The sequence below is a fragment of the Amphiprion ocellaris genome, chromosome 15 (genome assembly GCF_022539595.1).
Source record: "Amphiprion ocellaris isolate individual 3 ecotype Okinawa chromosome 15, ASM2253959v1, whole genome shotgun sequence".
Classification (NCBI taxonomy): Eukaryota; Metazoa; Chordata; class Actinopteri; family Pomacentridae; genus Amphiprion; species Amphiprion ocellaris.
Genome location: NC_072780.1, coordinates 21,828,070 through 21,852,635, shown reverse-complemented (window position 1 = coordinate 21,852,635; position 24,566 = coordinate 21,828,070). Strand labels below are relative to the sequence as shown.

General features: G+C 43.1%; 1 protein-coding gene across 1 annotated transcript in view; it reads right to left on the bottom strand.

The window, feature by feature from the left end:
- Nucleotides 1–1,693: 1,693 nt before the first annotated feature.
- The window catches only part of foxo6b (forkhead box O6 b), a 50,644-nt gene continuing 27,771 nt past the window's right edge, over nt 1,694–24,566 (bottom strand). The window contains exon 2 of the mRNA XM_023265514.3: nt 1,694–5,946. Within this exon, the coding sequence (XP_023121282.1) occupies nt 4,219–5,946 (1,728 nt within the window). The 3' untranslated portion in view covers nt 1,694–4,218. The remainder of the gene's footprint in view (nt 5,947–24,566) is intronic.

Here is a 24,566-nt window from a genome sequence, read left to right as displayed (position 1 = left end):
TGTTGCTTTCTGTTCCATATATCCGAACTGAATTGGGGAAAAAAGGATTTTGTTTAGTCTGCACCTTTTGCATAGAATATGTTGCAGAAGGACTGGACACTAACCGAGTTAATCTCATTGAGCGTTTCTAAATCTAAAGTGCGAGTTCTTGAGGCCGACTCCACAACATGCACTTTGTAATAATTAGCTTGTAAATTGAATCTTTTTGTTTTTACTAGTGTCTTAATTGTGTTTTAACTGTGTTTAATATTTGCTGCTGCCAGGACTTCCTTGAAAAAGGGATTGTGAATCTCCTAGTTAAATAAAGATTAATAAATAAATAAATAAGTTAACAGCTAAGATGGGGTCTTCACTCAGTCACATCAGACATGTTGGTAACTGGTAAGTCAAACTTTACTAGAGGAGAAAACAAAGGCAAACACTGAAGTTATTACCAGTAGCAGTTTACAGACTGATTTCTCAGATCAGCTTTGACCTCACTCACCATTGTTGTACATGCCTAAAGTTTTCATTTGCAATGAAAATTTATTTCCAATGTTTTAGGCAGAATAACTATTAGTTTTAGTGCAAATAAAATGGTTTAGCAATAAATTTTGAACCTGTACAAAACATCATATCCTCTGGATGCTTGACTAATCAACGCCCTGGAACTTCTTGTTTTCACATTTTGACAGTTGCACTGCAATGTTATAACTGCTAAAAATGATGCAAAACCTACAAAAATAAGGCCTAAGTTGTAACAAACCAGTTTGATGCAGGTTCTATGAGTTATAGGCAATATATGGCAACTGCTTCATGTCCTCCCTGAGCCACTGACTTCACATGTGTTTACCAGTATGATCATGTTTCCAGACGCAGATGCTGCTTATAAACTTTTGAGGAAGCGATTTCCTTATCAAGCTTTTCAAGTGATATACACTACCAGTCAAAAGTTTGGACATACCTTTACATTCAGTGGTTTTTATTTATTTCATACATTGTAGATTAATACTGAATACATCAAAACTATAAAAGAATACATATGAAATTTTGTTGTAAACCAAAAAAGTGTTAATCTTCAGTATTAATATACAATGTAGAAAATACAACAGCTAAATAAACATTGAATGAGAAGGTGTGTCCAAACGTTTGACTGGTAGTGTATATGTTTATGTAGTTCATTTGGTTACCATGGTAACATCTATGCACAGTCAGTTATGTTTTTGTCATCTGTGGACTTTGTTCATTAGGTCCATAAAAGAAAATATTACCAGCATTATACCTAAAAATATTTATTTTCCATTTTCTATCCTTTACTTACCCCTTAATTATACAATGATTTGCAGCCTGGTAATAGTAATGTATCTTGTAATTAGTTATTTGTCTACCTGAAAACATAAATATACATATTACAAGTGGAGCACTAGTTCTGATGGCATCACTCTACTCCCTTGAGTGAGTTCCACATCAGTCTCTATGACTCCATATTCACTCTTCTTGAGTAATTAGTAAAAAGTCAATGTGAACACGAATTAAACCAAAACTAAAACCCAGCAATATTCTGGTGTAGATTCAGGTGTCATTTCTTTCCTTCATTGAGATCAAATGAACTGAATTACAGGTGTAAAAGCACCCTCACAGTTCACTTGGGCAAGATACACCTGAGGACAGTGCACATGTGGTTGTGTATGCAAAAACAAACACGAAAAACATATATGTTCTTATTTGTTTTTATTTTACGTTCACCAGATGAGCAGATACATCATTTTAGAAAAGAAATTGATATTTTCAAAAAAATTATAATACAATTTTCTCAATATAGATTATATACAGAATGAAATGTAGTCAAACTGAAATAGCATTCTGCCTCTTTGTCATCAAGAAGACAAAGCAGTGAGGGGTCTGAGTGGTCCTCCACAGACCCATCTCCCTAACCAATAAATATAAACTGTATATATTATGTATGCTGCACTCAGCCAGGCATGGACAATACCAGGGCAAGTTACTTCTCAACAATATTCCCTTAATCAGGTCTTGTACATCACTGTGCTACACACACGCACACGCGCTCGCACACCCACGAGAAGCTTGACACACAAGTGCACACAGGCCAGAGAACAAATTACAGTTGGGTTACAACAATGGGCCATCTGAACTCATGAAAAGGGAAGAAGAAATCAAAAGAAATGTGTATGGAAATACCCGTCATTGTCCTTGATCAGGAGGGAGAAGTGGCTTTCTGGTCAAAGCTCACTGGAGCTGGCTGAGTAGCACTTGACATTTGGCCTGATTGAAACAGCCAATTCTACAGAAAGCTACTGAGCTGGAAAATCTCTAACAGTCTCACAGATCCTGCCTACTCATCTAGCTCCTTCCCTCCTATTCAGTATCTCTCTGTATCTATCTACCTTTCTTCTCTCTCTTGTTCCTATTCTCTCTATCTTAAGTGGGACAGGTGCCAGAACAAGGGTTAACAATTGCCCCCTTTTGACTGCTTTCCCACTATGACCGAAGAAAATAAAATGCACACGAAAGCTCCTATCCACGTTGTATTGAAACAGGACAGACAACTGCACAATCACAGAACGAGCACAAGAAAAGACGACAGCAAAGTAAAGCTATGGCCAGGACGGGGCTAAAACGCTTGTAGAGGATGCTTGAAGGACTTGAAGGACACTGTAAGCACGACACTTGCCAGCCGCTTTACCTTGTCGCTGGGCACCACCTCTCAAAAATCGCCTTCCTTGTGCTTGGTGGGGGGGAAGAATTATGACTTTGTGCCAATGAGCGAATACATGCACTTGCATAAATCATCCATCTTGTTTGGCGGTTAATTACTCTTGTTTACCCTCCGCGTAACCTCGGGATGGGGCGGCGCGATAGGAGGGAGTCTGGGAAGAGGAGATAGCACCAAATAGTAATCTGCTGACGCTGTTCATCAGTGAGCAATTCACAGGAGTAAAAGCACATAGTGGGCTTGAACCTGGGTGTTAGTGAATTAGACAAGGTTGCCGGGGGTCTGAGGACGGCAGCTCCATCAACATCCTGGCCTGACCGCAGCTGCTCGCTAAGCTGTTCTGGGGTCAGCCGGTGAAGGTGCCACGCTGAGGCAGCCCAGTGCAGGCCAATCAGAGAGCTCCTCAGGATGTACAGCAGGCTCTGATCGTTGCTTATTTCATTACGGGGAAAGCTACATAAATCCACAAAATGGAGAGGAAGAGGCACAGAGGGAATATTTGCATTTCTCCTCTCCTATCATCTACCCTCACTGCCCCCCTCCCCAACACCACCCCTTTCAATCCCTCCCCCATTTAGTGCAGAGTGACTTTAATCATCACTTTCGCCAAAACACATTAAGCCGGTGTGTCCGGAGTTGAAGAGGGAGAAGGGGGGTTGAAAAAACACAGAGTGGCGCATTAGATTTGCAATAGTGATGCATCACTCTGGCATTACTTTGGAGATTAAAGAAGGGACGTTGCATTTCAATGGAGTGGCGCTGATGGTTGCCTGATGCATGACTGTCCTCCTTCACTGAGTCGCAATAGGAGACACCACCGTCCACTAGGGAGAGGAGAAATCACACTGACCCTCGAGTTCCTTTCTTTCCTATACCTCCATCCCTTTAGTTCTTATTCCCTCTTTTTCTTAAAAAAGTCCTTTTTTCTTCCTCCTTAAACCTCAAAGCCCCCCTTGCCTTTTAACCCGCATTCTGAGAGCACCTCTACATTGAATGTATTCATGCAGCTGTTTGATCATGTTCTCAAGTCAAAACAACACCTCCTTTGTCGAAGGAGATAATACCGTAAAAGTGGATTGCATACATTAAACTTAAGCCAACACACAACGTGACTTTGCCTGGTCTTTGTGTTACTGCATCTGTATGAAAAGATGGATGTAAAGTGCTTGAGAGCTTAGGACAGGCAGGATGAGACTGGGAGGAGAGCATAAAAAAACACAACAAAACAAAACTGAAGGGCATGAATAGGGGGTGTCACTTTAGCACTGGGCTCATTGGGGGCAGGGTCAATGTAGAGACAGAAGGCTTTATAAACAGGGCTGGAGAGAGAGAAAGAACACGATGTGGGAATGTAGGGAGTCCCCAGGAAACAAAATGACAATACATATTGTCTCAGAGAAACAGAATCACAGTCAGTCAGTCCAAGGGTACAGCCCACCAGCAGCTTAGCCCAGTAGGCGAGCGTTCTGGTCATGTGTCTTTCCAAACCCTTGGGCCTGAGTTCATCCTGGCACCCAGCTCTGGTTGCTGTGCGCCGGTGGAGGGCAGGCAAAAGCTCCTAAACTCATGCCCATCCCCATTCCCACTCCCTGGGACAGAGAACCATCAAAGTTGAAGTCCATGCTGTCTGTGTCCATAAAGTCACTGAGCAGGATGGAGTCCACATCACAGTCCAGACTATTAGGGACATTCTCCATTTCCAAGCTGGCAGCCATTCTACTGTGGGTGTTGTGCTGTTGCCCCTGGTAACCAGCATTCCCCGGCTGGTGGTTGTTATGGTAGTAACCATGCCAGGAGTCAGTCATACCCTGATGGTGAGCTCCGGGGTATGGCTGGTGACGGGGGTGAGGCGCGGACGCCAGGCGGCAGGGGTCCTGGGGAACGTCCATGACTCCAGCAGGGTTGGGTGGCAGGGAAGGGGATGTTGGGAGGTGGGGGCGGGGCCCATAGTGGTTAGAGGTCTTGAGACTGTAGGGCTGCAGGATGTCAGTGCTCACCCGTGGGGACAGAGCTTGATGGTGAGGTCCACTGTGCATAGGGTTATGAGGGTTGTGAGGGGTATGATTGTGCATGTGATTCTGACTGGAGCGAGAGCTGTGATCATGGCTGGGATTCACTTTGTTACCATGACCATGCTCATGACTCGGACCATAGTCATGGGCAGGGTGGGGCTTGTGGCTGTGGCTGTAGTCGAGGCTGGCTTGGTGTTTGTGACCCTGATTGTGGTTCTGATGGTGGGTTGTGTTCTGGTCAAGGACTGAGCCATGGCCATTGTGTAGACTGGGATTGTGAGCGTGCTCCTGGCTGTGATTGTGGTTATGATTGTGGCTGCGATTCTGATTGTGATTGTGCTGGCTGTGAACGCCATTGGTTCCCTGTGTCATTAGTGTGTGTGTCTCCCGTTCCTGGCCCAGCACTGTGTCTTTGTTGCAGTATGGAGGACCTCCAGTGAGCAGACTCTGCAGGGCGTTGTTCTCTGAGTAGCCCCTCATTGGGCGCTGGAAGCTGACTGGCTTGTTCTCCTGGATGGTCTCCATGGGAGTGTGGTGCCGGAGCATGCCCATGGAAGCCTGTCCATACATGGGCCCACAGTAGGAGCCCTCTGCCTTGGGCCCAGGCACATAGGGATAACCATTGCATTTGATTTGCGGTGGCTGAGGGTAGCCACTTTCATCTAGACTGATAGCCCCTGTCAGGTCGGTCAGTTGAGGCAGCTCCACAGTGGGGCAGTGGCCCCCAGTACCCAAGGCTGGGGAACGGGTGCTGGTGGGGCTGGGGTATAATCGTGGAGAAGCTGAACAGGAAAGTCCACCCTCCTCTGGTTCATCAGCCTCTGCCTCAGCTAGGATTGGGGACAGGCAGCCACTCAGCGTGGAGGCAGAAGATGAAGTGCGGGAATGAAGGTCTGTCCAGGTGTCGTACTCCTCACCACCCATGCCCACACCTCCTTTCCCTGCTGGACTGCCATGCTCTGGCGAGCCTTGCATTGCCGGTCCAGCTCCCTGACCTTGAGCCCGTCCAAGGCCAACAGCCCCTGCTCTCTTCCGACTGATGCGACCTTTGGTCTTCAGGTAGCGGTTGCCGTTGTCTATCGAGGCTGCACGTCGTCTGGGACCTTTCCCCATTTTTCCACCTTCTGGGTTGAGCATCCACCAGGAACTCTTTCCCGTCCCTTCATTTTGCACCCGAATGAAGCGACTGTGAAGGGACAGGTTGTGTCTGATCGAGTTCTGGAACGAGAGAGAGAGATGGGAGGGAGAAAGAGGGAGGAAAGCGAGAGAAGAGAAAAGAGATAAATATTAACACTCAATGGAACATTTAGGGTTAAATAATCATTTCTTGAGAACACAAAGTCATTTCAAATTATGGCCAAACTATCAAGCCTGCACGGCAAGTGAGAAAAAAGATGGATAAAGAAAAAGCGGAGATGGAGGGGAGAGCAAAGAGGGCAGGCAGAATGGAGGACCAATCGATACCTCCCTTGACCAGCATCTCCTCTCCACACGCGTTCACTGAGTCATAATATGGACATGGGTGCAGCCTCCACATCAAACCATCACCAAGGTTACAGAAATGAATCACGCGAGGCAACCCAATCACAGACAGCCCATATCGATTGCAGGGCCTCCAAATATGAAAGCCTGAGATCCAGCCAGAGACGGAGAGAGGGAGGGAGGAATGGGGGGAGGCGTGATTTGGCAGAGGAAGATCTGGAAGAGCACCAGAATGAAAAAAGAAACACTCATACACAGGCCTGAAATAAGATAGAGGGGAAGTAAATGGAAGGGGGAAGGAGGAGGGGAGGGACATGCTCATTTAACCTCTTTTAAAATCATGGCACAATTAACATGACCGTAGGCAACCATGGCGGATATTGTTACGCTGAAGTCTTACTGCGAGTAGCTTTGAAGGGGGGACGGATGTGGTGGTTGTGGGTGGGTGTGGAGTGCGGCGGGGGGGTATATAGGATAAGCCTTTCCAGACCCCTGTTTAAGTGTCTGAGTGACGGCTGTATAGTTAATCCAGGGCTCCGCAGCAGCATTTGAAGCCAGTGCCAACCTGGAGTGAGTTGATGAGATCTAAGCCTGCCTAAAGGAGAGCTTAGCAGTGATACACATCATCTCAGCTGGCCAAGTTAGTCTAAGTACAGCATGTTCATCCAAATCTTTCCTGCTTGTGTCATTATTCACACTCTCTCCAGCTTTCTTCCCTTTGCCTTTCCGCCCTCTCTTTCTTTCCCTCTCTTTTGCTTTTTTTCCTTTTCTGATCTTTGGGGAGGAACAAACCCCCCGCCCAACCATGTACCTCATGCACGCAATCACACACTTTTCTTTTTCCTCTCTGGAGATATCTATCTATTTCTGCCTTGTTTATTACCTGCACATAGCTCACAATCTCTGTCTCCTGATATCTCGAGCCATTCTCTATCTTCATTCACTCTCCGCCTCCTGTCCAATTTTCCTGCTCTCAGCCCCATTCATCTCCCTCTCTGTGTCCCAGCCCCTCTTGATCACGACATTGCTCATTCTCTCCCTCTCCACATCCATCCTCTCATCACCTTACAGGACTTCCACCCCCTCCTCCCCTCATTCATTCATTCAGTCAGTCAGTCAGTCAGTCACACTGAAAAGCAGGCAGATTTCAGAAATAAACAGGATGGAGGTTCCGCTTACATTTCAACTTCAACACACACACACACACACACACACACACACACACACACACACACACACACACACACACACACACACACACACACACACACACACACACACACACACACACACGCGCACACACACACACACACACAGAGCCACATGGCTGTGAACTGGACAGCCAGCTAAAAGAGGTGATGGCTCTTTGTTGTTGCAGCGTATTTTGAAAAGCACAGCATCCAGAACAGCAGGTAATAGGTTTCTCGCAAAATGTTTACAAGAGGAATTCAGCTTTAAGTGGGTTTCAAATCAGTCTTGTATCCTACCTACTACTATTTTCATTCATGTAGAAAAGCCCCCTCCCCATGCACCCTTCCCTACAGCATGACTCCTAACAGGTAATTTCATCCCATCCTCCACTCAAATCACGCTGCTTTGACTAGACTCGCTTCACAGTCGTGGAAATTGGATAGGCGAGGTGTATTTATGGTTTTTTTTCTGCTGTTCAGAGGGGTCCTCTCCAAAATACCAGGTCGACAAAATTGCACAAGCTCAACGCTTGGCTACGAAATAGACCGACTGCACTCGTCAGCCGCGGCGTGCTACGGAGAGCAGACTTAATCAAAGCAAAATTGAACGATGACGCCGTCTGAAAGAGGCCGCCGGTGGAGGCGACCCGCATCAGGTGATCTGAGAGTGGCGCCCTGACAGGTTCCTCCACAACATGACAGCTCTGGCTGAGCGTAGCCATGGCAACAGAGTAAACCAAAAGAGAGAAAAATGAAGAGAGGGGAGGTGATGGTAAGGAGGAGAAGCAGGAGGAGGTGGGGAGGCGGCTGATGCTGTTTGATGCTGCAGGCAACTCCAAACAGCCTTTTATCTGTGTCTGTCAGATTCCTGCTTCCAATCCACCAGGGAGGCTCAATCACCAGTAGTCCCAATGCCTCACTACCTGTACCAAGCTGTGATTAGCAGTCGTGTGTGTGGGTGTGTGTGTGTGTGGGTGTGTGTGTGTGTGTGTGTGTGTGTGTGTGTGTGTGTGTGTGTGTGTACGTGGGTGTGTGAAAAGAGGGGGTGGGGGGGTGCTCCATACAACTACAAGAGCAACAATTACAGTACACCACAACAGTAGACTGCTGTTCCTTCACCTGCTGATATATTGTACGGTTACTATTATGTGGCAGCTCTCTACTCTGCATTGTCTTCTGTTAAAGTGGCATTCTATACAGACAGAGACTGACATTTCTGTATTGAAACTGCTAATAGGGAAACTCTGGTGGTGATATGTCCCACTCAGCGTTCCAATTTCTGTGCCCAAATGCAATGATTTCTGATTGTCAGCTTTATCTCAACACAGGAGAGCAATAAGGTTCCAATGAATCATCAACAAGGTAAAGCAAAATGAAGCTATCAAAGTCCTCTGGAGTTCTTTAAACTTGATGTACCGTAGCTCCCTGACAAAGCTCATTCATATTCATATGTGTGGAAACTGATCGAGATGAATCAGTTTCCAGTATGGATCTGAATAGACACCAGTGTGCAATTCATCAAATGAAAAAGAGAATAAATTTGATGATAAATACGTATTCAGTCAAACTAAATTGAATTAATAATTATAACGTTGACAAAAACAGACTAAAATTTGATTTCTTCTTTCTTTTTTGTTTTTCTAGTCTTTCAGCAAATAAGGTTTAACATTGATCTTTTGCTTAAGTCCATACACACTCAGTTGCCAGTTTATTAGATACAGTACACTGAGCTAAAAGTAATACAGTCCCATAATGAATCCTCCTGTCAGGAAGGTTCTGATGTTCTTATTGTGAGAAGCGTTGATTCAGGTGTGTGATTTTTTTGGAGGCTGCTTTTTGTGTGGCTGTTAAATTTTGTTTTATTAGATTGGCACATTGATACCAGAGAGGGTGGAGAAAAGAAGCAACTCACCCGTCTCACTCTACCAGTGACTGGTAGCAAAATTTTCTCTTTCTTTTTTTTGCCTTTGTGGAGACAGACAGGAAACAGGGGAGAAGAGTCAGGGGAAGACATGCAGCAAACGGCCACGAGCAGGAATCAAACCCGGGTCGCTACGTCGGGGACTAGCGCTTGTACGTGGGTCACCCGCTTAACCCGTTGAGCTATACGGACGCCCGGTAGCAAAACTTTCATGTCACTTCACCTTTATGTTTTTGTCTTTTGACATGAAAGTAATCCATTGATGCCTGAAAATGGCTTAGATGTAACTCTGTGGTGTTGCCTGCATAACAAGTCCCTGCCTTGTTCTCCACCTACCCCTCCTCACTGCAGCTCAGCACACCAGCTCACCAACAACTCTATTCAAACACTGTGAAACTACTCTACACTACATAATGACAAGTTGTAATATTGGAGTAATTCAGCCATACACACACAAACCATAACATTATTCTAAAGATTACTTTTAGAGGAAGTCTCACCTTGCAAGTTCACAGAATTGGTTCCCTAAGTTTGCATCATATGAAACTCCGTAAGTGTCAGATAAGAAAAATCTTTAATTTTTGCAGCAGTTAGGAAGGCACTGACATCCCATCTATAAACAAACATGCTGTTAAACAACATTAGCAGTATTTTATGACTAAGTGCAGCAAAACGGACAACATGACAAAAAGAAATATCAAGGAACGCCTTGACAATCACTTCAATGATTCAGAGACCAGCATGTGTTCAATATATAAATGTGACTCTGGCGCAGGATTGGACCATCACACCGCAATGAGAAGGATGACGGTTTGAACGTTACAATGGCAATCAAAGGCTTTATAGCAGAGCTGATTATCACACCGTCAGTCACTGAGGAGGAGCTGATCAGTGAAATCCTCCAGCGGTGCCTTTGGCTGGAATGAAACCTGCAGATTCGCAGCTTTCTTTGGCACACAGCTGCCCATCCTAGCCTCAGTGTATATATTAACTTGTCAGAAAGAGTGATTCTGAAGTGGAGGAGCCTGCTCCCACTGCTCTCAGCCTTTGCCTTTCTGCTAATGCAGGAGGAGATGGACTGCTGCAGAGAAAACGGTGACTGAATCTGTCCACACATCCACCCTGCTCCTCTACAGGGAACCCGCTGCACTTTATCCAGCTCCACTACTGTATATTATACATAAATAGTGACTGAGTTTGACCCTGACACACTGCTGCTTTCACTGAGTCAGGGGATAGTCAGTCCAGTGGTTAGCTAATGGCCTGTGGACACACAGATCTGTCTATACATGGAATTCTTACACTTCTCTCCTTTTTTCAATGTGCCTGGGTGTGAGCATACTGGTCAAGAAGACACCTCTGGCAGGGCAGTATGACTTTGAACTACATCGTCTTTCTATAAATGCTGCTCAGTTCACCTCCAACCAGAGAATACACATTGAATACTGAACATGAAATTGCCTTTTGACTTAAAAAGTAGAGCAGCATGGTGATGCAGTGGTCAGCTCTGTCACCTCACAGCAAGAAGATTTTTGGATTTGAACCTGCTGGTCAGCAGATGCCTTCCTCCCACAGTCCAAAGACAAGGTAGGTTAATTGGTTATTCTGAATTGGGAATAGGTTTACAAGACACGGTTCCATTGGTGCTCATGCACAGGACAGTGGCACAGAGCCTGGAAGGAGTGATGGGCTACAGGGGGCAGTGGAAAAATGTCAATTCTGGCACATGCTATCTAAATATGCTAACATCCTAAATATCAACAATCTTATTCCAATATTGCAGGTGCCACCTTTAAGGGGGTACCAGGGCAGTACTGTAACATTTAAGCTGGGTGACTGACAAGAAGCAAAGAACAGTCAGAGTCGAAGCAGCAGCATCAAGTAAAGTCAAGCTTGAAGAAAATTATATTTCCCATAAAAATTCCACCATTATTTCCATAGTTGAGGAACATCTTAATTTAGAGCTGATTTTTTAAGTGACTCTCCTGCTATTTGTCTTGGTATTGCAAATGAACATGCAGAGAATGGACACAATAACAGTCATCTGTGCAGTGTAGTTCAGTCCTGCTAACTGAGTTAGGCTGAGAAGGGTTGCCTTTAGGATGCTTACTGTATGCTTGATCACATCATTCTGTGAGCTGCTGTTATTTTGTGTTTTATGTTTTGCGTTTTTTTATTGAGATCCCAACTACAAACAGCCTTTTGAATGGTCAGAAACTGTGTGTTCTCTTCAGTGTGATGCCATGAGCCCACATCCTCCGTTTTAGAGTGGCAATAACAGAGCAATGGCTAATTTTCTTGATTATTATTATTTTCCATCCCCTTGTCCCTTTTTTATTCTGGGTAACCTAGCTAACACTAATTACATCTATTGCAAATTATCCAGTTTGTGTTGCATAGCAACGAGAATGATGTAACCCTTTGCACTCTTTCCCTCTTGCTGTCTCTCTGTTACTAACAATTCTCTTAATGGAGCTTTGTGTGTGAGGAGAGAAAAGCCTCAAATGTTCACAACAGCAAATATAAAATGCATCCATGTGCCAGATCCTATCAAACTAAAGAGGAACAATCTGTTTCTAGACATTTTCACACTTCTTTGCTTGATAGTTAACCTTTTCCATCCTGGAGCTCCCTGTACTGCAACCACACCATACCTGTCCACCATGAGGTCGCAGAGTGTGACATATTCAGTGAAGTGGCCTCTTAGCACCACAGTGACTAAAATGGATGTAGTATTGTTGTGCTTCATTTCTACTCTGTTAAATTTGGGGAAGTTGAAGGTGAAAATGTTTCAAACAGGTTCAGTCCATGTTAGTGTTACTGACTCACTGTTATAGGACTGATATTTACTCTCCAATTTACAGCTTTGATTAGGTGAAAGTAAAAATGTTCATTGTAAATTGGAGTTTTTCAAATTTCTCCCTGGCCTGGTGATAAGGAAAATTACTGTATTTCAAAATTCTCTGAAGTGTGTCTGAACCATAGAGCCTAATGTTGTTCTTCTTGGTTTTATAATTTTGCAGCTGTTACTGACTGACTTTTAGTATTTTTTGTCAGGTGGATTTAGTTTTTTTTTTTCACAGCTAGCCTTGGGTTTAAGGGGTTAATAAAATGGACATTCAACTAATCATAGCGAGTGTTGTCTGGACTTTATGGTCCAGGCAGTGCATGTTGCTGTTATCATGGAAGTATTACTTCAAACAGGCCTGTCAGGGGGTCAAGGGTCAGAGGTCCTGCATCCTCACCTGCAATACATCCCAGAAAGAAACAACCAAATTGAGATGCAAAATGACCACAGACACAAAATATCCCCGAAGGTAAGTAAAGGGAGCTGCAATATGGCTACAAAGAGATACAAAATGACGCAATACATCTGCAAGATATACAGTTGAAGGCACAAAATGGCTGTGTGGTTAGTAGTCATTTTGTATCTTTTACCTCAGCCTGGCTGTCCTGTTTCTATGTAATAAGATGGGGGGGGACTTTCACAAATCTGTGCCAAGGGGTTTGTTGTTTCATAATCTATTTGTGATTACTATTATCATTATCTTCAATCTGTTGTTATTTTTTTAAAATCATTTTTCTTCTGTTTCTTTTGTTCAGTTTTCCTTTTTGTGTGTTGTGAAGCACTTCAGATCGACTGCATCTTGTGTAACGTGCTACATACTGCAAGTTAAGTCAACACTACATGTTACACATGCTAAGCAAACATCACCATATATATTTCACAACTTGTTCACCTCAATGTGCAGCGCACACAGCCTCACACGCAGCACCCCCCACCCCAAACTGGCAATCATACTTAATCCCTCTCCAGCCTGAGTAATCCCCGACAATCCAAGGCTAATCCTGGTTAATTCTGGGCACTCCTCAGTTGGGTTTCACCCTGAAACCACAGAGACAGGGTGGGGATTGGTCGGATCATGGCGATAGAGGGTGGGCGCACCGTTGATAGACATAATTGGTTGGGCAGTTAATGGGAGCCAAGAAAAACAAGCACAGGTTTTCACGGGTCTTCAAAATAGGTCTGGATTGACCCCGTGCTATTTGTCACATCCTAGCCTTACTGTTTTCGTCGCTCCGGGTAGCAAACATGTTTTTCACCAGTGTGTGTTAGCATTCCCATGCTAATATGGCACTGTGTTACTGTGTTGTCTGCTTGCTATAGGAAATTGAGCGCGGGAATCAAATAAACTTTTCTGTATGTTGTAATGGAAATAAACAGACAAAACAAACAAAAAACCAAGCAGGATATACAGTATGAGCTATTCCTCTGCTGTAAAGCGCTTCTGAGAAGTCATTAGCCTCGATTCAATCAGCTCTGCCTACCGAAGCTCCGAGCTCAATTCTTCTTAGTGACTATTGATCCTGATTCCAAAATGAAGCACTTAAGACGCCTTGATCAAGCTGCTCCTTAATCTAGCGTTAAGGAGATTGAGACCTTTTCACCCCGTGTCTCAGACAGACTTATTACTTTGGCACAGGGATACAGTGGCAGTCACATCACACTTCACTATCAGCCTCAGTTTGGGTTTTATAGTCTGTTTAAGCCCTTTTGGTGCAGAGCAGGCGGCAGAAACACTTTTACTCTCTGCCATTTTGAAAAAGCTGTCAATATACACAAAGCCAAGAGTGTTAATGAAGCAATATGTCACTGACAGGGGATGGATGGGGATGCTTTGTTAAAAACAAGGAGGCCTCTGGTGTTTGCAGGCTCGACTGTGTGCCTTTCGATTGAGTTTGAACACGGAAACTGCAGGATATGTGTCTTTGAACCACTGGTATACTCATGAGAGCGTGAAAGCAGAAGCAAAAAGGAAACTGATTTACCTTCTGCTGCAGCTCTGTCAGCAGTGAGACGGGGGAACAGGTTGCAGAGGAGTTCTGCTTCTGGACATTTTTATAGGCTGCTTTTACCTCTCTGTCCTCACAGGAGAGAAGCCTCTTGGAGGGGATTCTTTAGAGGATTCAGTCGAACATCATGTAGTGGATTTTATAGTACTTTCCGCTTCACATTTTAAGGAGCCCACCTCTAATTTATGACGCATTCCATAGCGCATTCAAGAGGACTGTTGCGTTTTAAATTCCATACAGCACCCCATTAGATTTGGTCAGGCACAATCCTGGCCAAGTGTTGTGGGGATTGTTCTTTGCCGCCTTGTTGAGAAGTAGTGAGACTAGGCAAAGCCGTTTTCTCCCTTTGCTCAACCATTATTTATTAATCCATTTCACACAGCCAGGAGTCATTATGCACGGTCCTGTCAATGGGTATCTCTCTATGCCGCGCATTTATTTGATAATAAGCAGGAGTGGGGGAGAAGATAAAAGCGCTGACTGCGTTCATTGTGGAGCGTTTTCTGCAGGCGGGGAGACTTAAATGAGAGCAGCCAGGCTCTGTGTGGGAATGGGTCTCGTCTGCTAAGCCTGTCTGGAGGCAATCGATGGAAATTAGTCAACGCTAAAGATTCACTTCCTGTGACTGATGTCACGGGCAGCGCTTGTCTCTTTGAAGGGAAATAAAGAAGTGGGAGGCTGAGGGATTAATGGGGTTGGAGAAGGTGTGAGCATGCGGAGTTTGGGTGGGGGCTAAGCTGGGAAAAAAGATGCTATTCTTTTGGCAGATTGCAGGAAAATAATAGGTCAGAGAATCCAGCGGAATGCAGTGTAGTTTGGAACATTTAAGGGACACAATAATTTTGTTGTGCATGAAGCCAGGAAATGAAATCTTTTGCTCTTTAGAATAAAGATGCGCAGAATAGTGTTGCTGCAACTGTTAAGACATCACAGCCAGAACAGTGTGGAACACTGCAAATATTAAATTTGACTCATATATTTGAAAAGCTTGTTGTAGCATTGCTCTTTAGACAGGTATCACATAGTTGATTAGATTAGATGAGATTAGATTAGATTTACTCTGAACATGTGACAGTTCATAAGTAAGAAAATAAAACCAATAAAACAAACAGTTAAAGTGCATAACAAACTCTGTAAACAAAAAAATACATAACAATGTCTATAAATATTACATGCACAAATAGGAGTAGGAAGGAGTACCCATTATTAAACATATGTATAACAAACCATACAGTTTCTGTTATGCAATACTGTATGTAGAGAACATTTTGTGGTAAGGAAAATCTGTACGTCAGCCGGTTCAAACAAAGAACACTAAAACTGACACTGAATATGCAAGGGTCTTTGCAACTGGCTCGTTCATTTGGTCCTGATAGTCCGACACAACTCACCAATCAGCAATTCTTTCTCTGTGTTGAGGATGAATATCAGTGTTTACAGTACTAGCAGCAGTTTCAGCTGCACACTTGCAGTAGCTGTGACAATTGGATCAGAGTTAGTGTCTCCAGCAGTTGTACTGAGGCCGCCTCCTGAAAGGTGCACCAGTTAGCTTCTCCTCAAAGTACAGCCGAGGGACTAGAGCCAGCCCTCAGGCGACAGAAGGCCTTTCACTCCCCCTTACTCCCTGTGGAGCTCCACAAGCTCTGCAGGGGGGGTAGAGTGGGAAACAAGGCAGACAAGGAGAGAAAAGATGAGTGGAGAGAGGCAGGGAGCGAGGCGTCGTCTGGGGCTAACCTGAGAAAAGGTAGACAGGAAGAGAGCCTGAGGGGCCGGGGGCGGACAGCAAGCCCAATTCCCAGTGAAGAGGCCTCTAATTGGAGCTGCTGGCCTGCCGAGGTAGCCTCTCCCTCTGCGGATGGACATAAGGAGCCGAGTGAAGGCGGAGAGCCCGGGGGCAGGAGGAGAGGGCAGATAAAAATAGAGCCGGCAGATTAACGAGCATCTGAAAGCAGGGCAGGGGATCGGAAAATCCTCCCTGCGTGCCAGAGATGCCCGGTCCACAGGCCACAGCCGGATCTCTAAAGACCGATGGACCTGGAGTGGCCACGAGTGGTGCTTCCTTCCTGTTGGCCTTCCTTACATCACAAACACTATGTGGGCTTTTAATCAAGTACTGTAGTAGCATCTTCCTGGAGTACAGTTACAGCAATATTGTGTCGTTTGTGTCATGTTTACAGAAATTAATCTTAACATAGAATCACCAATCTGCAACAACTTTGTAGTTTATGTGTCTGTATCAATTTTTGTTTTTTTTAGGGGGGAGGGGGGGGGGTGCCTTGTCCCTTCAAAACTTCTTTGGTAAAAACCTTGAAATTTCCTTTAATGTCAATACGCTTAACTCCAGTTATTAATGGTTTAAAATGCGAAGAACAACATTGCTGTTTGAACTATTACAAATAAATTGCTGTCATACTTCTCATTTAGGTTTTTGTGTTTTTAGTTATGAAGCTTCAGGAGGGAAGGTAACTAGCAAGAGTAGCTTGCTAGGATGATCTCAGCTGAGTTTGTTGGGAGCTCAAAACTAAAGAATTTAAGTGTAGGCTAAATGTTGACTTCAAGCTATTCTCAACCCGCCCGGCCAGCAGGCAGATGGGTTCCCCCACATTAGAGCCGGGTTCTGCTCGAGGTTTTTTTCCCTGTTAAAAGGGTGTTTTCCTTGCCACTGTCGCCTTTTGGCTTGCTCTGGGCGTTCAGGCATATGGGTTCTGTAAAGCGTCTCGAGACAATTTGACTGCAATTGGCGCTATATAAATAAAACTGAATTGAAATTAATTGATAGTTTTTGTCTCATCTTAAGCAAACAAATAAACTTCAAATAAATGCACTCTACATGGAAATGCTGCTGGTTTCTAATGCAGTACTTTTAATTAAGTCTCAAAAAAACAGCAGAAATAAAAGAAAAAAACCCTAAATTATAGTAACAAGAGTAAATGTAGTTTGTCACCTTCACCTTTGACTCATAAAAGGAGTCACCTCCACGGCTGTGATTTCTATCCCTCCCCTGGGTGCTTTCACACGCCAGGTGCGGCATCGTGACACCTATGGGAGCCAAAGGAGAAGCTGATAAACAGGCCTGATCACACCTGCCATCAGGTCTCAGGAGAGCACCACCCACCTCAACACTCAGCTGTCACATCCATCCCCACACCAGAGGATCCAGGAAATGTACTGATCTACAGTCAAAAGCTGATACACTGGCAGAAACACATTAATAAAAAGTAACAAAGGCTAGACGGTATTTCTCATCCAGTTAGATTTTATTTGTGGTGGTAGCTGTTAAATCAGTTGGTAAGTCATGCCGTATAAGTGGTGCTGCACCGCAAACATTCTAATGGTCAAGTAGTTCATGGCAAATAAAGAACTGAACACTATACGGAGCTGCATCGCTTCATTTTGTGTGAAATGATTGACGATACCTCTGATTCAGACTGTCTTTGTGTCTCATAAGAATGACCTTTTTGGTCTTTTTAAATATTCATCTTGAATGAAGGAACGAATATACAGTACCAGAGTTAAATAAATAACAGTAACGTTATCCACTTGCACAAAGAGTTGACTCTAATTTGAAATGAACCTGGAGTTGATCATACAAGCTAGACTGTTTACATGCTTGTTAATAAGAACTCAATTGCAGAGTTGGGCCTCTCAGATAGACAGCGCTGTGCCAACAACATAGTTTCCTGACTTCTTGGATTTAAAGGTGGAGTATGCGATTCTAGTGGAAGATTTTGGATATTTATCTCTTTTGCATCATTGATTGTATATAAAGATGGATGAAGTTCTGTGATGTCACGCTTTGCAATTCAGTGTGGTGGCTCCAGCTGTTACTATCTTTGTATTTGCATGTGACTTCTCCTAACTACTGGTGAATCCAAATCTGACCAAAGGGGCAGAACTGAGGTAGGCCATGCAAATATCCCTGTATTTGTAAGCCTTCATACAGTTACCATGGGCGACTTACACTACCGTTCAAAAGTTTGGGATCACCCAGGCAATTTCATGTTTTCCATGATAACTCACACTTTTATTCATGTGCTAACATAATTGCACAAGGGTTTTCTAATCATCAATTAGCCTTTCAGCACCATTAGCTAACACAATGTAGCATTAGAACACAGGAGTGATGGTTGCTGGAAATGTTCCTCTGTACCTCTATGTACATATTCCATTAAAAATCAGCCGTTTCCAGCAAGAATAGTCATTTACCACATTAAAATATCTAGACTGTATTTCTGATTAATTTAATGTTATATTCATTGAAAAAAATGTTTTTTCTTACAAAAATAAGGACATTTCTAAGTGACCCCAAACTTTTGCATGGTAGTGTATATAAAAACTCACCCCTTCTAAAGCTGTCATTGACAGGGACATAGCTATAGAGACCAAAACTGTTTTTTGTAACAGGCTGTAAATACTTTAAAAAACGGTATTCAAACTGACAAAATGACTACAAGAATCACGGGCCACCTTTAATTTGAATTTTAGACAAATTCATGCAGAGGTGGTCTTGGCGCTGGAGTTCAGCCAGCTGTCATCCTTGCAGAAAAAAAGCCAACAACAATCATTCCTCCTGTGCATGATCATGTTTTAGTTCAGAGTTTACAGGGAGAGGAGGAGCTGCTCACAGACAGGTCTGTTTTCAATGTGTGTGTGAGACAGACAGATAGGAAGAGAAAGATGGGAGAGGGGGCAGCTGTAAAATTAAACAAGATTTTTAACATTTTAAGTCGTAAAAAAAATAGAAAATCAATATTGTAGAGGGCAGCCACAAATAAATCAGTGTATGGGAAGAAACACTTTAAGACTTACTTGAAGAACTGGACAGATAGGGACACATTATATGAACACACCTATCTCTTATGGTAAAATAATGAGTTCAACCTTTTGGCCTTTCATCCATAACTTAAGAGGGTTTCCAAACTGAACACAGCATCCTTGAATAAATAACAGATTTGCAAAGACGAGATGATCAACTTTTAACATCTGTACCTCCATTATAGGTTAGTTTGATTCAATCCAAAGTAGTACTGAAAAGCCACTTAATCACGGCCATGAGTATTCAACACTTAGTACTGAATATTCATTATTACTTTGAAAAAACTGAGGTGTTGTTGAATATTCAGAACCTGAGAACCTTTGCTCCCAAACTGCTGCTTGATTAAAGTATCAAACTACTTCAACATTTACTGCCTCAACAGGGAACATCACTAGCCTGACAATCAGACTGAATTGCTATTTTGTTTCACTTCATTCATTTAGCGTGGCAGTGTATTCATAATAGCTGATTTTTGTTAAGGAAGAGGGGGCATTTTATCTTGTTTACCCCTATAACCAAAGTTGACATATCTGTCCTCGTAATGTCATTTTCAGTCCAAATAGAAACTGAGGTAGTATAGAAGCAGTTGGTAATTCAATGACATTATGTAAAAGACACATGCCATGCAATGACTTATGGGTCGCTCTAATCATCCCATCTCGCCATGGTGGCTTTGAAGTGATACGTTAACCGAGCAACTACAATATAGGATAAAAAAAGGCAAAGTCCTCCAACTGACAGAACAAAAGTAGTCTATCAGTTTTGGTGAGGGACTACTAAGGCCCCAAATTAGTGCCAGATAAACTTTAGCATGCTTCAGAGTGCAGAGGTTCTAACTAATTGACCAGTGGCAATTGTACACCTGCTTTAGGTTGAATATACACTACCAGTCAAAAGTTTGCACACCTCTTCTCATTTAATGGTTTTTATTTATTTTCATGACTGTTTACATTGTAGATTCTCACTGAAGGCATCAAAACTATGAATGAACACATATGGAATTATGTAGTAAACAATAAAGTGTGACATAAGCCAAAACATGTTTTATATTTTAGATTCTTCAAATAGCTATCCTTTCCTTTGATTACAGCTTTGCACACTCTGGGCATTGTCTCAGTGAGCTTCATGAGGTAGTCACCTGAAATGGTTTTCTAACAGTCTTGAAGGAGTTCCCAGAGATGCTGAGCACTTGTTGGTACATTTGCCTTCACTCTGCAGTCCATCTCATCCCAAACCATCTGGATTGGTTTTAGGTCAGGTGACTGTGGAGGCCAGGTCATCTGACGCAGCACTCCATCACTCTCCTTCTTGGTCAAATAGTCCTTACACAGCCTGGAGGTGTGTTTGGGGTCATTATCCTGTTGAAAAATAATTGATGGTCCTGCATAATTCCATATGTGTTCATTCAGAGTTTTGATGACTTCAGTGAGAATCTACACTGTAAATAGTCACAAAAATAAAGAAAAAACATAAAATGAGAAGGTGTGTCCAAGCTTTTGACAGGTAGTGTATAAGTTTCCCTCATGGCTTTTCTCATTTTGACTCTGATGAAGACACAGCAGTGGTGAAATAGTCTGTCTGCATGATAAAAGGCAGTGAATTAAGCAGTGTACTCAAACCCACTTTTGTACTGTGAATTTGCTGTCCTTGAGCTGAGAAGCAGCTGTTTGAGTTACATTTTGCTGGAAGATGCGTGCAGAACCCTGTTTCTACTAAACGTCAGCATGGATTGTTGCACTGAATAAGGACTGTGGATTTTCTCTGCTTTCTTTTTCTATAGAGGCACCATATCAATAGGAGACTCAACAGAATGGGTATATTCGACATTCCTCTCTCTCCTCGTACATCTCTGGAAGCATTTCTGGTTCTGAGGCTGCACCCTGGTCCCTCCAACCTGCCCTCTGTTCATGTTGTCTTAATTGTTGTCTCTGCTAACCTGTTCTTTCTCCTCTTTCCCCTCAACCCAACCAGTCAAGGCAGATGGCCGGCCTCCCTGAGTCTGGTTCTTCAGGAGGTTTCTTCATGCTGAAAGGGACTTTTTACTCTAGGCTGTCGACAAATGCGGCTCAACAGAAATCTTTGGATTTGTTGGGTTTTTAGCATAATTTTGACAGGCCTAAAAGCTAATTTTCAAATGAGTCAGGTAAATTGGTAGGGTATATAAAGGGTAGGTTTTTCACCGTAATATTTGAACTGGTTGACGAATTTGTAACATTTATATTATTCCTCTGTTGGACAGCATTTTGGTTCGACATCTGTGTTTTAAATGTATTATTTAAACAATGGTAAATTGACTTAACATGACTATTACAGTTCTTAAGTTCAACTTTTTCTTAAATATTTTTTCCAAACAGTGCACTTGCGGAGACACAGCAATGGTCCCTATATGTTTGTTTTTGCTGGTAAAAGCACCCAAAAATATACTTTTAATGACTGAGACTTGGACGCCATAGAGAAGCTATCGCTAAACTTGCATTTGAATTTCTACAAATGACTGGATCCCATCCCCCATTTCTTCTTCTGTAGCCACTCTATGGAACTACCTCTTTATGACCAGTATGAAGAGGAAGAATTATTCCATGGACCTGTTGCTCTTTCAACCAACACATGGGCATGTGAGACTTGCATTAAGATGGACTTCATTACTTAAGTCCCATCCTCAACACATCCCCAAATTATGTTGTTAATTGTTCCATGAATGTAAAGCAAACATGAACAGCATCATCATCTTACATACTTGGGAGACTTTAAAATAAAAAGGAACAACAAGATTTGAAAAACTGGAGCAAAAAAAGTGAAATTTTGCCTAATCTAAACTAAGAGTCAGCGACACTGATGTCATTGAATGTGCTCTAAAAGTTCTCAACCTCACCTCTACTAAATCAGATGAAACAGATGAAACACAACAGTGCTACATATGTTTTAATCATACCAGGAGTAGTATCTCTCCATTAAATGTGCCATGCTCAGGAACTCTCTAAAAATGGCCAGTTGATTTTTATGAACAGATATCGCCTGGTCTTGGTACAGGGACCTCTGGTAGAAAGGGTTAAGAATTTGGAATCAATCCTTGAAGTGTTATTTTTGTAAGAGAACGTGCAGCAACGTGAATAACTGCATCAGTTTCATCCACGCTTGTCTCTATTTATGTGGTCACGCTTTTTCATGAATGTAGCATTCTTAATCCTGCCAAGCCAAAGCCCAGAATGTGTGATTCAGTCTGGAACCAGGCCTGAACATCACATTGGTACACTACAAACCTTTACAGGAGCATCATTTTATAAACCATCACAGTTTGGACCATCACTGGAATCACAATGACCTGGGATTGCAATATTCATCAAAACAAAGTGCTCACATGGATCTATTTAGATCACGTTTCAGTGCAGCTTTGGTGATGTGTCTCTGTTCATAATGGATCATCATTAGCTTCATCTTTAATTGTTTCTCAGTAATCTGATATCTGCTTTGGGGCCCACACTTAAATACCAAAGCGAGACTGGAATAGTAATGATAAATACTTCATAGTATCCTTTGATTCAATTAGTCCTTTTTTTTTTTTTTAAATTCACTCAGCTTTGGATACACACTTCAAAAAGTCACTGGATGTGACTTGAGATTGATTATTTTTTTCCCAGAAAACAATTTTGCCAATTCACACTGTCACACTTTTTGAGAACTCAAATGTCTTTTAAGAGAAGCACATCTCCCATCAGATGTGTTCTTTTGAAGTATGCCAATTTTTAAAGGGAAAATATTCGACTCTCCGTGTGATGTGTGTTGACTATTACTATTCCAAATCACGCCTATACATTTTTATTTAAAAGATTTTTTTTTTAAAGTTGGAAGGGAAGACGGTATATGTATTCCTAGATAAAAGCTGTAACAAAACTTCTAATTATGTGTTATCAGTTGACATCACAACACTCTGACAGCAAGCATCTCACCTTCGCAAAGACAAAGCCATACAAACACACACACACACACACACACACATACACATTTTGTGCTTTGCTAGCATGGCATGCTGGGCCGGCTCATTACTACAATGCCAAGCTACTAGTTGCTAAGGAGACCTGAGGGAGAGGGAGGGTTCCTGTTGCCATGGCAGCAAGCCTGCATCCTGCCAACTGTCTTCCCCCATGAGACCTGACCATCGTAGACAGAGAGAGAGAAAGAGAGACGGGGAGGAAAAGTGAGGGCAGAACGGAGTGAGCAGAGAAAGGCTGCAGGGGGTTATGGTTAAGATGTTGAAAGAGGAGGACTTGTAAAGATGCCTGCCAGGCTCGCTGGAGAACCACAGAGACTGTTGAAATGATGCACAGGGAAAATTGATGGGATGAGAGAAGGAGAAGAAGGAGACCTTGAAAAAAATACCCCCTTCTTTCAAAAGTGCCCATGTGCAAGTAGCAGCTTTCCCATGGCTAATATGTTCGCTGCCTGGGCGACCACAACTCGACAAAGATGCCACAATGACGCTAAGTACCCCAAACCCAAAACCCCATCTTGACTCCCTCAATTCCAGCCCCGTAATGCCACGCATGTCCCCGAGTGAACCGCCCGCCTCTCAGCTTTTACTACACGAGCTGAAGATCTGACAGGGCTTTTGGACGAGCGTTCACAGAGCCCATCCGTCATGGAAAGAAATCTGCTCTGGTGAGAGTGAGCAGTAATGAACGACGGATGGGAGGGAGAGAGAGAGAGAGAGAGCGCATCTGTGAGGGATGAGAAGAGAGAGATTAAACTGATTGGGGAGCGCAGAAGAAGGGCGAGGAGGAGGTCATACAAGGCGAAAGAAGAGAGGAGAAGTCCTCAGTCTCAAATTCAAATTAGCCTTATTGCTTTTCAAGGACACTGAATTGTTTCCATCCTCCATTTCTTTCTCTGTGTCACTGTCCCCCCCCCCTTCCCCTCCCTCTACCACAAGTCTCTTTTCTTTTCTCCTGTTTCTTCTCTCTCTGACTTGGTTGGCTCTTATTAAATCATTCTTTTCATTGCCTGGGACTGGTTCGTCACATTGAGGAATACATGTGTGTCAGGGGAGCTATAATTGCAGAGCTACAACATATTAACACTTAAAGCCCTCCACACACACTGCAGCTTTGCTACCTGATTTGAACCAATGAACTGGTTTAGTCGGGTTTAAATCAGGTAGCAGAACTGTTTTTTTTGGGGCGGGGGGGTTTGCATGATGCTTCAGGTTCAGGGTGAGTTCAGGTTACCTTTCAAATGTTATTTGTTAATAACTTTCTCTCTTTTTAACTGTGCCATGTCTGTGCCCATGTTTTAACATCCAGTGCTGATGATTTTAAAATTAATTATCTGTGAAAAGGTTGAAGGTTGTGGTTATGGAAAACAGACTATGGTCAAGCTATGTGTGAAATTAGAAAACTGCATACATGGAACGTGTTGCTGTGTGGAAATCATGCACAGAACTGTGAGAGGCTTTTCTGGTGATGTATTTTAGTGATATGCATTAGTCTGGTGAGGTAATCATTAGGAATAAATGAAATCAATTAAAAGCTGGGACCTTGTAGCCACAACTGCTTTTGATATTAAGCCTTCTTTTGACAGG